This window comes from Cibotium barometz, chromosome 18 (assembly GCF_041138505.1).
Source record: "Cibotium barometz isolate CiBa-2024 chromosome 18, ASM4113850v1, whole genome shotgun sequence".
Lineage (NCBI taxonomy): Eukaryota > Viridiplantae > Streptophyta > Polypodiopsida > Cyatheales > Cibotiaceae > Cibotium > Cibotium barometz.
The window spans coordinates 24499520-24513891 of record NC_141063.1 but is presented as its reverse complement, the minus strand read 5'-3'; the positions used below and the strand labels follow the sequence as shown (position 1 = coordinate 24513891).

At 46.7% G+C, this 14372-nt stretch overlaps 1 protein-coding gene across 9 annotated transcripts in view; it reads right to left on the bottom strand.

Moving 5' to 3' along the window:
* Positions 1 to 14372, bottom strand: part of LOC147629104 (uncharacterized) — an 88084-nt gene that overhangs the window by 59775 nt on the left and 13937 nt on the right. For all 9 annotated transcript variants that reach the window (XR_015267892.1, XM_086812351.1, XM_086812353.1 and 6 more), the window contains exon 2: positions 532 to 639. Coding sequence is in view for 4 of the 9 variants with exons in the window: in XM_086812351.1 (XP_086668477.1) it covers positions 532 to 639 (108 nt within the window). In the remaining 5 variants the exon portion in view is untranslated. The remainder of the gene's footprint in view (positions 1 to 531; positions 640 to 14372) is intronic.

Genomic DNA, 14372 nt, shown 5'->3' with positions numbered 1-14372 from the left:
AGTGTGTGTGTATGCGTACATACAGGAGCACACCCATGAATGCAGGCCTGCAAGATTGTAAAAAACAAAAAGATTAGAATCACAAAAAATGGTTCTCTGTTGAAAGGGATGTAAGAAGAATATAACTTTTGATGATATAGATGTTATCTAGAGGGCAAGAATCATTGACATGCTCTAGAGGGCATATGGAGCTGTGTATCACTATGACATGGGAGATCCTAAAGACTAGCATTAATCAAAAAGAGCCCACATTCAAGCAAGCCACCCAAAGAGCTGACCAAGATTCTTTGTTTTTTGGATTACAACTAGATTAGGAGTGAGTGTTTTGCACTAAATTCAGTTAATACCTGCCATTTACTATAGCCTTCTTTAAAACTTAAGGTCCTTTAGTGAGTTGAAGGTCTAGGAAGATATCTTATCACCAAAGAATGCACATTACAACCATGCAGAAAAAGTCACTTCAAACATAAAAATCAATATTCGTGAAAAAATCAAAATCAGCTGATACATACAAAGCAAACTAGTACTTACAAGAACCAAAATGCTCTTTGTGTCTACATTCCATATTGCCTGTATATTATGCCCTTCTTGATGAATTGAGTCATGATCTCTGAAGCATTGTGCTAGCCGAGTTTTATGCTGTAGAAGGAACACAACGCGACATCATGCAGAGTCCACACGAAAATATTTTCATATCATACATATAACTTTGAAAGAGTGGTCCAGTCAAAATTTGAATACAAGTTTCTCATTGTTTTCCACAATATTAAGATCATAAAGAGAGAAAAAAACAAAAAGTACTTGTTAAGGTGAGGTGGAAGTGGAGCTGTAAGAGGATACAACATTCGATGTATGCAAACCACACTCACAAGAAGTAAAATCTTTTATGGCACAAAACTTGAACTCAAAGTATACAATAACAGAGATAGACATCAATAATGTATTACTCTCATAAGCTAATCTAGTTCTCCCGAAAGCTTTTAAGATCTGATCCATCACATAAGACGTCTTCAGAGATGAAGCAAAATCTGATAATTCCTTATTTTCTCTTTTCCACACTCGTGTAGTGGGTGGGGCAACTCCTCACAGCTTCAAATAACAGCAATAGAGCAAGCCATTGGAGTGGTTCATCTCATAAATGATGCTACAAATAAGTCCATGTAGCTTGGTTATGAGCAAGTGCATAATCTGTCAAGAAGCTGAGAGTCCAGAGTGATTTTTGCATATGTAGGAGGAGTAAGAAGGCACCAATTTGTCCATGATTTCCCATACCCATGCACAAGGGATTTTGCCATTTGTCCACAATCCTACAAGAATTGCACATGCCCCCACACTTGGCCGAACTTTGGGACTACCCACACTTCATTGATGAAGGGGCTCCCAAAGCATGCCGAAAATGTTACTATAAATACCATGGCTTCTCCATTAATCCTTAAGGAGTAAAGAACCTTTTCAAGACATCTCGATGATTTTGTGACAAACTTGCCTCGTAGTACCAAAAAAGAAACACCACATGCTTGACCATTGTTAATAGGTTTAGTAAGTCCACGATGTTGATGTGCAATCAGTCTTATGTTGCTGCCACCGAGGATGTAGCTTGATTGTCTATATGATTTCAGTATCCGATTGGTGGTCTTCCACATACCATTGTGTCAGACCAAGATGCATATTTGTAAGTCATTTTTGGCATGCATTGTTGGATACCTACCATACCAAGATGAATTACTCTAGCCAGATGGCCAATCAAAGGTTTACAATCAATTGGCCTTCGATGTGCCCAGGTGTTACATCAACAATCATTAGGGTAAATTGAATGCCTTTGCTTCTGATTGTGATAATTTTTTCTCCACACGATGCGACATTTGGATGCCCATTCCAATCGCTCATGACAAGTGTCACAAATCCCTAATTTCTCGGACTCCCAAATTATGATTATCTTGAAGCATGCAAGGCATGTTGGTATTGATTATGTGAATGGATTACATGAGTCGCACCCATGTGTAAATCCATGCAAGACATGAAGGGAGGTTTGGAGCATTGGCAATGGCTTGTGTGATATTCTAGAACCTTGGGCAATAGCATGCATATTATTTCTACATCTTGGGCAATGGCCCATGGGCAATGGCCCATTGTGATTATAGCCATGTACACAACAGTATACTTTAAGGCATTTTCAGATAATTGGAATACAAGAAAGCACATGTGTGATACTCCAAGCTACATGTGCATCATGCATTCATATATGTGCCATGATATTTATGACATTGTTTGTTTTGCATGGACAATGCCCGGATTTATTGCATGCATTGTCCATGGGACCAGGGACACCTAGGCTTCCCTGCCCTATGGACGAGTGTGTGCACAAACTTGTTTAGGATTGACGTGGTGTTTCTTACAAGTATTATTCATATGAATACCCCTTTTATTAGGTGCCTATTGGAAGAAAAGCACATTATTAAAAACTTTCACTTGTTTAAAACAAGAAAAGCAACAACAAAAGCAAGCTCAAATTACTATAAAAAGGAGGTTTGAGGGCTGATATTGAACACATCAAGAGTTAAGAGCTTGAAAGAAGGTTGATCGACTACTCTCCTGCACTCCTATTAGCTGATCGCCATCTTCTAGGGCTGGTTCAGGTCATCCGAGTGCGGTACTTGGCGTTTCAGCACACTTTTTTTCTCTCCGGAAACAAGATCCTTCTATTAGTTAACAAAAAAGTAGCCTCAAAAGGCTAGATACAAACTTGCCTCCATTTACGGAGCGAGGATCAAAGAACAAAAAGGGGGGAAAGGATGCACTTCTCCTCCGGTTGGCCGCTCTATGAGGAGAAGGCTATCTCATACAAGGGGTGGGGAGGGAATAACCACACAGGTGGTCTGTAGTGCCAAGTGCACTCACCACCACTATCTGTGAGAAAAGGACCATGTCGCCAGAGCCTCAGGAAGGCTTCCCAGCACTTCCGCATACGGTTAGAACCACCCTGAATGTCATGTGCATAGTGTGTATCTACCGTGTGCTACACGCATGCAAGACTAGTTTCGAGGCTTGGGGAAGCTTGGAACTAGGCAAGCTGATTGACGAGCTGAGTTAGGGAAATACTAACGGGCGGGCACCCAAGTATGGACGGGCGGGCGGCCAAGTGTGGACACCCGATGACCGGCCAAGAGCCTATAAAAGGGTGGCCAAGGTTAGTTATTGGGATATAGAGAGTCTCGCAAGTTTGTGAGAGCTCTATGGTCTTGGAGCCTGGATCTAGTGCAGACGTGCACCTGCTTTACGCAGCCGAGGCCGGCAGCAATCTCGAGGCCCGCGAGGGCAGCTTCGTGGCGGTATGGGACGTCGCGAGGAAGAGATTGGTCGGTACGTCATCCTAGTTAGCTCAGCTCGTGGCTCGGTGGGGACAGCCAAGACTGTGGGCTTGCCCACGGCTATCATGGTTGGGAGGTGAGTCAGGCCTGCACCCCCTTGCTTGTTTGTTGTTCGTTTGTTTGCAGGATTCGAGTTTCGAACCAAGATCGATCACGAGGGGATCCGTGGGGATTTGACAGTGGTATCAGAGCATACCTCGTGAACGAGCAAGTCGGTAGGTAGAGAAGAAGATGTCGAAGAACGGTATGTGTTAAAAAACTTGCTGTTTTTTCTGTGCATACTGCAGTTTTCAGAAATAGTATGTGTTTTTCTTCATCAAAGACACCCATGTTGATGGGAGGTGGTAGTCTAAGTAGGGTTGATTGCTTTGCAAAGAAGAGGTAGATTCGTTTGTGCAGTCGCATGAACGTAGAGAGAAAACAGAAACGAAAAGCACGATGCTTTTTGGTTGAACGAGAGAGAGAGAGAGAGAGAGAAAGCGTGCGAGGCGAACACTGCAGCGCTGGCGCAAGGAAGCACAGGCTGACGCAGGTGACGGCAGCACGTCCGGCTACGGCAGCACTCGACGTCAGCAACGCAGCAGGACAGCGCCGGCTATTCCAGGAGAAAAAAAAAACAAGGAAAGCCACGTTTTTTTTTAGTGCTTTCGTTTTTTTTTTTGGGAGTTTAAAATTTTATTTTATTTTTTTAAGTTTAAAAGTCATCTCCTCTCCAAGGTTTAAAAGTGTTTATTTTTTTTTTTACGACTTTAGAATATATATATCCATATATATATATATATATATATATATATATATATAATTTTTATTTTTCAAGAAAAAAAAACACAAAAGCAAAGGCAAAAGCCAAAGTTAGCTTTTGGGGGCTTTTAGTTTTTTTTGGGAAACCTTTATAAACCCCTTCAGTGGGCTTCTTGCCTCACATCTCTCAAGTTTTCAAGCTCTCAAGCTCTCGAGTTCACTCGCACTTTTGTTGTGCAATGTCATGTGCACAGTGTGTATCTACCGTGTGCTACACGCATGCAAGACTAGTTTCGAGGCTTGGGGAAGCTTGGAACTAGGCAGGCTGATTGACGAGCTGAGTTAGGGAAATACTAACGGGCGGGCACCCAAGTATGGACGGGCGGGCGGCCAAGTGTGGACGCCCGATGACCGGCCAAGAGCCTATAAAAGGGTGGCCAAGGTTAGTTATTGGGATATAGAGAGTCTCGCGAGTTTGTGAGAGCTCTATGGTCTTGGAGCCTGGATCTAGTGCAGACGTGCACCTGCTTTACGCAGCCGAGGCCGGCAGCAATCTCGAGGCCCGCGAGGGTAGCTTCGTGGCGGTATGGGACGTCGCGAGGAAGAGATTGGTCGGTATGTCATCCTAGTTAGCTCAGCTCGTGGCTCGGTGGGGACAGCCAAGACTGTGGGCTTGCCCATGGCTGTCATGGTTGGGAGGTGAGTCAGGCCTGCACCCCCTTGCTTGTTTGTTGTTCGTTTGTTTGCAGGATTCGAGTTTCAAACCAAGATCGATCACAAGGGGATCCGTGGGGATTTGACACTGAAGCTTCCCCCACTGGCCCTGGAGGGTATGAATGATGTCGAGCCAGATGTTCCTAATGTACTCCACAAGCAGAGTGTGGGTGCATTCGATGGCTTCGGTACATCGATCTCTCCGGATGTGCCATGCGGCAATGCTGCTACAAATCTCCCATCTCTGGCTCGAACCAAGAGTGCAATGACGAATAGATTGGGCTGGAACTAGCACTATCAAGATGCAAAGGTAAGAGACCTCAAGGGTTAGCCCCCCACCTTCCTCCTCATAAGCCATGATAACCTTGGCCTCTGTGGCCCAAGCGACAGTGCCCCATGTAATAGTACGTAAAGAGGCCCTGTCCATAGTGAAGATGTGGAGAATCCGCTGCCAAACCTGCTGAGCCTTCAGGCAATCCCAAAGACAATGTCGCAGAGACTCCTGGGGATGGCCATATCTCGGACATGCTGCTAGTCTACCTCCAACGGCCAACCACGAAACTCGTATGTGCCAACAACCAAAAAAAGAGAGTGGTCTTCCAAGGTGAAAAACTATCCCAGAGCCTCTTCCAAAAATCTGAGAGAGCGCGCAGTGAGAGGCCCTGAGACTGCCAGTGTCTTGCTGCTGCCGGAGTGCCTTCGACCTCAAGCATTTGGATCCTACCGCCAAGCCGTGCAATGTATACAAAAAATAGGGTAGCCAGAGTCTCCTCCCTATCTGCAGGATCACACCAAGTCCACTCCCTCGGGTGTGTCCCACTGGAGGCGTGTGATAGGCCCGCTCTCCCAAATCCATAAACGCTAGTCTCTCCCTATGTCACATGCACTCTGCACTCAGTGCATGGTGACAAACTGGCTCATCATCAGCAGTGCAACATTTGTACATTATTAGAACCCTCAGCCTTAGCGGGTCAGTCAGTCAGTCAGTCAAGTCCCTTAACCCACTTGGAGAGAATCATTCATGCATGTAGAGTCAATAGAAGCCTTAGGGTTTGCATCAAAAAGCACTCTGCATTTTGCATCATGTGCATTCATATGCCTATGCATCATTTAGAACATCACAGAAGCCAATCTGGTATTTTTTTAATAATTTATGGTATTTTATTAACATTTAATGTCATTTATAAACATAAAGTTTATTAAATTATGACCAGCCAACTTGACCAACCCCTATCTAGTATAAATAGGCTTGCATAGGGCTTAGTTCTTCATTCAAGTCTTCAGAAGCCAGGCGCCCTTCATCCTCAGCCTTAGGAGCATCCACGCCTTCAGCCCTAGACTCATCCAACCTTCTTGGAGCTTCTGCGTTTGCCTCTCCAGCCTGGAGATCTTGTGTTTTGCTTCCAACAGCCCCTGCAGTTCAACGCAGCAGTCCAGTACACCGCCCAGCAGCTCTACAGTCCTTGCAGATCGTAGGCGCAGCCATTCAGGTCCTCAAAAGGCCCCAAACAGCATATATCTCTACGTTTCTGCACATATCAGAGCCGGCAAGTGTTCCAGATCAGCCTTGCGTTTCAATTATGTAGCAGTTCCTCCACCTTTTGTGCATCATCCATACATGCTCCAGCAATCTGGTGAAGGTAACACAGCATTCATAAGCATTTTGAGTACATAGGCTCGAGATCAGTTCATTGTGATGTTTCTACAGCCGTGTATAGTTCAGCCAAGCTTCCGATCCTCCGAGAGGCTTATCTACAGTCCACAGTCATTCTATCTAAAGTAATAAAGCAAGTACTATCACTTTTATAATAAAATATTCATCTTTTATGCATGCCTCTATGCATGAAATTCAATTATGCTAAAAGTAACTCTTTTATAATTTAAAAAAATGAATTTTCTTTTACTAAATTCTAAAAATTTTGCCATAACCTCCTTTGTATGGCTGACCATTTTTCAATTTTCTACATCTTTAAAACTAATTAAAAGTACACCAATATTGAAATTATCCTAAAGTAAACATTTTTTTTCACTTAATTGAGATAAACATTATAAAAATTTGACATTAATCACTTAACCATTCACCTAGGATAGAGAATGGTTGGTTTTGTTAGAGAAGAGAGAGGAATGCCCTTTGTAATGAGGCCTAACATTATAGAGAAGGCATAAAGCATAAAAACCATTTTAAAACCATAAAAATCCATAAAATAATTGAAAGAAAGAAGAACCACCAACTTGCTCGGTAACAGATTAGGGGGCCCTTCAGTGGGTAATTTGGGACCCAATCTGGTGTACAGTTCTCATCTCTCTCTCTCTCATAACCGCGCGGGGGGAGGGGGGATCCATCCTGGCCTTGCAACCTGCAGATACCATCTCTCCGCCTGTGGGGGCCTACAATCTCAAAGAAATCCCCAGTGACCCTATCTCCCACCTGGTCCAAAAGGAAACTCTGGCATGGTATCTGTACTCGACCATCCGCTCCTCTATGGATCTGAGCTCTCTAGTTCATCTTGAGAGAAAATCCAGCCCCTCCCATATCTGCTCTATCATGTTGCATATCTCAGAGTCCTGGATGAGGCTGTCAGGGATCCGAGTCTTCAAGTGTCTATCCTGCCTCGAGGGATCCTCCAGAGACAAAATAACCAGAGCGTGATAGGAGAAAGTAGTGCCTGTCAAAATACCGATCGTGCCCCCACGACCGCAAGCCCACTCATCCACATAGAATCTATCAAGTCTGGAAAGATTGGGGCCGGTGCTCCTCCTGTCAAACCTCGAGAAGAACAGACTCTCGGAGCTGCATCCAAACTCTGGTAAATGCCAAGGGTCTTGCCCCCCTAAGAGCCAGGATCAGCACCTCCCAAGCAAAGTACTTTGAGCCAGAAACTGTAGCCATGCCTCCTCCGAGTCTATTCTCTACTGACTCTATCATGTTATAGTCCCCACCCATACACCAAAAGTCGGCCTGTAAAAGGGACTAGCAAACTGTACTCCAGAAGGCGGCTCTACCTACAATGGCATTCGGCGCATAAACATTTAAAAAGCCCACACAATCCTCTCCAATCCTGATGGTCACCCACTAAGCCCGACCAATGTCAATGGTACCTGAGCCAACTACTGCTGGCAATGGTTGCTCGCTGACAAAAATACAAACTCCCCAGCTGCGTCCCGGAGAGGTAAAAGAGGGAGACCAAAAAGTGACTCCTGCCTGGCAATCTGCATATCTAATCTCTGTGGGAAGCGAAACTATCGGAACTGCCCTCCACTCGAAGAGTCTTGGGTGTGGCTTTCAACAGGGGGTAATCACAATCAGTCCTGGGATGAAGATGCCACGGGTGGGCGCGAATCCTGACCTCCACGTGGCACCACTCTGTCCAAGCCCAGGAATAAGCATAATCTAGGCACCACTAGTCACAATGTAGGTATCTATAGGAGGGGGGAAGGGGTACTAAGATATGAAGAAACACAAAAAGTAGCACCTCCAAGCTATTGGACACCACCTCCCCGTCTTGATCTCTGTGGCCTGAGCCTCCTAACTCTATCTGAGCCAAGGGCCAAAGATGGGTAAGCACGTCGATGATGCATAGATCATGCAAATGATGAGAAAGCTCGACTGCCTACCTCGAGTAGCAACAGACAAAAACTCCGTACCCCTTTCTGTCCCCAATGCTGCACTCACGGGGAAGGAGGAGATCATCGTGCCACTCTCTCTGGCATGGAGGGCCTGCAGTGGTGCAACACCACACAAATCCGGATGGGAGCTACCATCTCCTCGAACATACTAGTTCCTTCAACGGTAATCCATTGGCTGCCCCAGAACCCTAAGGGGCCCGCTAGCGACTCTGGCAGGACAGCCCTCATTAGAAGAGGTGGCGGTGGTTATCTAAACCGACTTCGAGAAACGTTCAATCAAGCGACGGACTGAACTCGCCAATTGCAGCCGCTCCGGGTATGGCACTGCTAGAGGGCGGCAAGAATGCTTCGGAGAGGCGGGAGGAGGGGGGAGAGGGGGCTCCAAAGGAGTCGGGTCAAAGGAAGCTGCTAAGGGGAGGGCTGAAGATGAAGATTGGGGGACGGGGGGGCGGTGTAGCTGAGGTGTGGGAGAAGAAAGAGGAGGGGAGGAATCCTCTTGGGAGGAAGGGTCCGCCAGAGGCTAGGTATGGCCAAAGGGCCCCACTGGGATCTAGGAACCTAGAGAGGAATCTCGGCGAGGTAACAGCCTCCAAACACACGGGGCGGGAGGTGGGTTCCTCAAGGTAACCGCCCGGGGGGGGGGGGCATCACCTTCGGGTGGCTACTGAGATAAATGCTTGAAACGGTTCTCTGACGAAACTGTATCCTCCCATGCTCTACCAGCCTAGCGCGCTCAACAGCACCACTCAACCCTAGAAGTCGATTGCTGGCTCCGTCTCGGACCAACGGTCTACCACTCTCCGGCATTGTATCAACCATGGCCGGATCCTAGTGCTCTACACCTAGGAGCCAGCTTCCCTCCCACCCCCTAAAGAGGATATGAGCTAGGACCGGGGGGTGGACCACTGGAGGCGGTCTCTTGGACTGACGATGAGGACAAGCTCTAGCAAGATGTCCCATTTGCCTGCATATGAAGCATTGGCCTGGGAGGCCAAAGTACTCCACTCTCTATAGAATAGGGGCTCTCGGAGGCAAGGAAGAGAGATGGCATGCTGCACTGTCTCCAGAGAGGCTCTGCAGATACGAAGGGATGGAATCCCGGCCACCAGAGCAAGAACCAAAGCGGCGGCAGAGGGGAATTCCATCACTCTCCCGATAGCACCACCTATCACCAAAGGTATTCCTTCCTTAGGCCTGGGAAGCAGATTGTCATGGGAAAGCCTAAAACGCCAGCCAAAGGGTCCGATGCTAGGCAAGGGACAGCGGCCTCAGTCGGGGATGACAGAGCGGCTGCCATGGAGTTCTTCTGGGGATTCAAGACTAGAAGAGGCCGAAACTTGTCGAAAGGAAGAGCTACCTTGATAGAACACTGAAGGGGGGGGAGGCGAGTGGGAGTACAGGGAGTAGGAAGGGAAAGAAGAATAAAGTGGGAAGGCGGAGCGGCCAGATAGGCGAGGGAGAAGAGGAGCGGGAGCAGCCAGTAGGCACGGAAGAAGAGGAGCACGGGCGGCAAGCAAAACACAGAAAGGCGCTGGATGGGGGAGGAGAGAGAGTGAGTGGGAGGCAGAAAAAGAAGAGAGGGGTTTGGGGGGCGACTGTTGGACATGTCATCTCTAGCTCTCTTTTACTCCATTTTATCCCCTTTTTATCCAGATATTTATCTGATAGGTATTTTTCCCATATTTCTTAGCTATTTTAGGCATTTTTATTTATCCTGGACATTTGTCCTCCAATGCTACTGGCCAACTGCTCTACATGAGATGTATATAAGCATGGCCATTGTACCTTCATTTATTCATTCAACACAATTCAATACATTCAATATTTTAGTCTCTAGCTCAAGTGTTGGATTTCTCTTGGCTGTCTACTCTCTTGTGTGATCTCCATTTGCTCCCGCTTCACATTCACATTCTCTCACATGGTATCAGAGATCTTGTGCCTCTCCATATCAGCAAGAAGAGTTTTCAGCCTGCATTTTTTTTTCTCCTCTGCTCCCTTGGCAGCGCCTGCATTTTGGAGATCTACTTCATCGCACAAATCAGCGTTTTTCTGCTGCATTTCTGCTACAACAGCACTCTGCTGGGTTTTTTTCCCAGCACTCTCTCTCCTCTCCTAATTTTGTATTCTATCACTACCCTGGACTAGTGGTAGCACCGTGCACTTGCTACTCTAGTAGCCTCTCCCTCCCTCCCTTCATTGCACATCGAGTCAGCTCCCGTCTTCACCCATGTGCCTTGATCTCCAGTAAGAGTACAGTTCTTCATCTTGCTTTCACCTCACCTAGCATCTAGGGAGGAGTGGGCCACCCCCGGCTACCTACTTGTAGCCTTTCCGTTGTAAATTCAAGAGGAGGATTCCATGGCTTCTACACCGACTATCATCTCTTCATCCATTCCTCAACTTCCCAAGGAATCCATCTTAGTTGGAACCAATTATCTTGATTGGGCACTACAGATAAAGACTCTCCTTTGGTATCATCGGCTATGGGGTATTGTTTCTGGTACTGTTACTTCTCCTTAGGCTGAGATTGATGCCTAGGCTAACAAAGATGCAAGGGCTCGTGCCTTTATCTTCTTCAACATAAAACCCTCTATTGCTCATCAATTTAACCTGAAGATCACCGATACTGCTAACATCATGGATTCTGTTACAAAGTTCATAACCATTCAGAAGCAATTGGTCTCTTTGGGGAGCAAAGCTACCGACGAGGACTTTATCAATCAACTCCTCGCCAAATTGCCCGAGACTTACTCTGCTTTTTGTGATACTATATCACTTCTTCCTTCTACTCTTGATCTTCAGGTTAAAGAAGAAGATAAAACCCTCTATTGCTCATCAATTTAACCTAAAGATCACCGATACTGCTAACACCGTGGATTCTGTTACAGAGTTCATAACCATTCAGAAGCAGTTGGTCTCTTTGGGGAGCAAAGCTACCAACGAGGACTTTATCTATCGACTCCTCACCAAATTGCCCGAGACTTACTCTGCTTTTTGTGATACTATATCACTTCTTCCTTCTACTCCTGATCTACATACCATTGTTGGCATGCTTCAAGATAGGGCCATGAGAAAGAAGCCCAGCCAAGATACTTCTGAGACCCTTCTTCAGGCTAAGGGCAATAGTCCAAGGTTTCCACGAGCAACAAATGTGACCACAAAGCTGCCAACAATCCCTCTCATAAAGAGCTTACTTGTCATTATTGTGATCTCAAAGGCACAGTCACAATGGATGGGGGACGGTAACGGAAATGGGACGGGGGATGGCCATAAGTAGGGAACGAGAACAGGGGAGGAAACGGCATAATACTTTTTTTTTGAAGTTTTTATACTCTACACTTATTCTACTTTGGAAGTACATCAAAATGAGCGCAAATTTACACAAATGGTAAGCTTTTGAGTCATATTAACAAAATACACCAATCAAAGAGTGAAGGCGTTGACGGTTGATTGTATTAATAATTAAGTAGATACAAAATGAGTCAGGATTAGGCCTTAAGGAGGCACAATACATGGAAGGACAAAAAACTTAAAAAGGCTAAAGCATGGAAAGACTCAAAAGTGTTAAAGCCTAGAGCTAAGTAGTAAGGCCCATGAATCATGATCCATGAATGATCATTCAAGTGAAATGCTCGCCTCATGGTCATGGGTAGCTTGTGCCAAAGGAACATCAAGCTCATCCTCATTGGCATGCTGCTGCTGCACCTCATCCTCTTGTTGCTCTTCTTGTTGACTCATCTCCCACTCGATGAAGGGATCTACCTTCTTGGTCATGCTCTTGCAAAGCATTCACAAGTTCACGCTGACAAAGACAAGGTCATTGGCACGCTCTACCCTGAGTCGGTTCCTCTTCCTAAAGGCAATGTGGCTGTAGGTGCTCCAAAGTTTCTCCACGCAAGAGGAGCTGACGGCCTGGCTAAGTATGCGAATGGCCAGCCTGCTGTAGCTCTGGTCCATCCGAACCAAAGTCCTCCCACCATAGAGCGGCACCAACTTTGGAGCGGTCGATCTGTGCATCATGACAACCATAGGAGCCATGAAATGACCTATACATGGAAAGCTGGTCCCTAATCTTGCGCCTAACCGATGCATCAAGCACAAGACGGTCCAAGATGATCCTCCACCCAGCGCTCACCTCCCGGTCGCTCTCCTGCTTGTTGCCTTGGAATTCTGGCTCCACCACATAAGCTGTTGCATGCAATGGAGAGTAGTAGGAATTCCACCTTCCTGTTAGCAGTCATCTCCTGTCTGTACGCTATGTCAGGGCCTCTGTTGTGGGTGTGCCCGCCCGTTTTAGTGTCTTCCCATTTTTCCTCACTCTCCGTGTATTTTTCCCTATTTTTTGGAGGTGTGTTTGGGCTAGCGGCTGCCTCTAGGTGCTACCCGACTGCTCTGGTGCTACTCGACGACTGCATGTATTCTGGCTGACTGAGCTTTTTGTTGGTCGTGAGCACTCAGGGCTGCTATTGGCTGTTTATGGGCTGGCCGACTAGCAACCTGGGGCCATATAAAATGGCCCCTTGCCCCCACACTCCACATTGTATATTTTCCGCGATTTTCTTTGGTGTATATAGCAAAGTTACACAGCTTCTCTCTCTCTTTCATCTGTGTCTTGCTCTCTAGACAATAGTTGTCTTCATTTCCGCTATGCATTCTGACACTTCCTAGACACAAGGCATGGATCTCCTCGTATTTGTCTTCGTCAGGCAAGAAGTCTTTCAACTTCTCTATCATGCAATCTATGGCCTCGTAGACCTTGCCTATACATGATTGCATAGCGTCTACAATCCTCAATAGGTGGACTATGGGCCTCACCATAGCATCCGTGGTCTTCGCACTCTCCCACCAAGAGGCGTCATCCGCCTATAACCTACACTCTCGGCCGGTGTTTGTACGGGACTCTTGCATGTCGACAAACTTGTCGCTAAGGAAAAGCCTCCTCAAAGCACCGCTACAATCCTTCAACCGATCCAACATGAGGAAGTTGTAGGCAAACCGAGTGTCTGAATATTTGAGGAGAGAGAGAGAACCTCTTGTTGAACTCATGCCGAAGTCGTCGGTGGTTGAGGACAAAGGAGACCATGGTATTGGCGTCCTCAATGAGCGGGCTGATCCATGGCAGAGCCCCTATGTCCTTGAGGAGGTTGTTTAGGCAATGAGCCATATAAAAGGACACCGTGACATGTCCATACATACCTTGGAGGATAGCTCCCACTGCCCTATTCGAAGGCTCCCCATCCACAACAAAGCCCACTACATCCTCGGGGCCAATGATCTTCATGGTGGTAGCCCACTCCACTGTAAGCACATCTGCGCTCTTCCCGGTGCCGGATGCATCATGAGATGAGATGAAGTACATCTCTCCGCGGGAATATGCAACCGCCATGAATACTCCTCTTGCGGATGTCGCTCCATCCATCCACAATGAGGGAGTTTCCTCTCCCATTGCCGCTTTGTGTTGTTGGCCGCTTGCTCTACAATGCGCCTCTCCTTCTCGAGCAATGTAGTGCGCAAGCTCTCGGATGAGGAAGGCGTATAGGTTGAGCCATACTCCCCAATCTTCTTAACCATGGCCTTGAAATATTCCGACCTATTCAAGAAAGCAATTTAGTAATGAGAAGGAGACTAGTATGATGAAAACATGAATGATGAATTGGCGATGATTGATCGCACTTACCTAGCTACTTGAAAGGCAATGTGGTCATGGAAGAAGATGCAGCCCACCGCCATATCCACCTCCTCCTTCAACTTGGGGTTCCAATTCTCCCCAAGTGTAGATTGTCGTCGTGGGACTGCTCAAGGGTTGAGAGGCCGTGGAGATGGAGGGTGCCGTTGTGAGGGATGGAGCAACATTCCGACTCGATGGTGGAGGTGATGGCGTGCATGATCCCGATCCAACACATGACTGCATCGTAGAGGCTT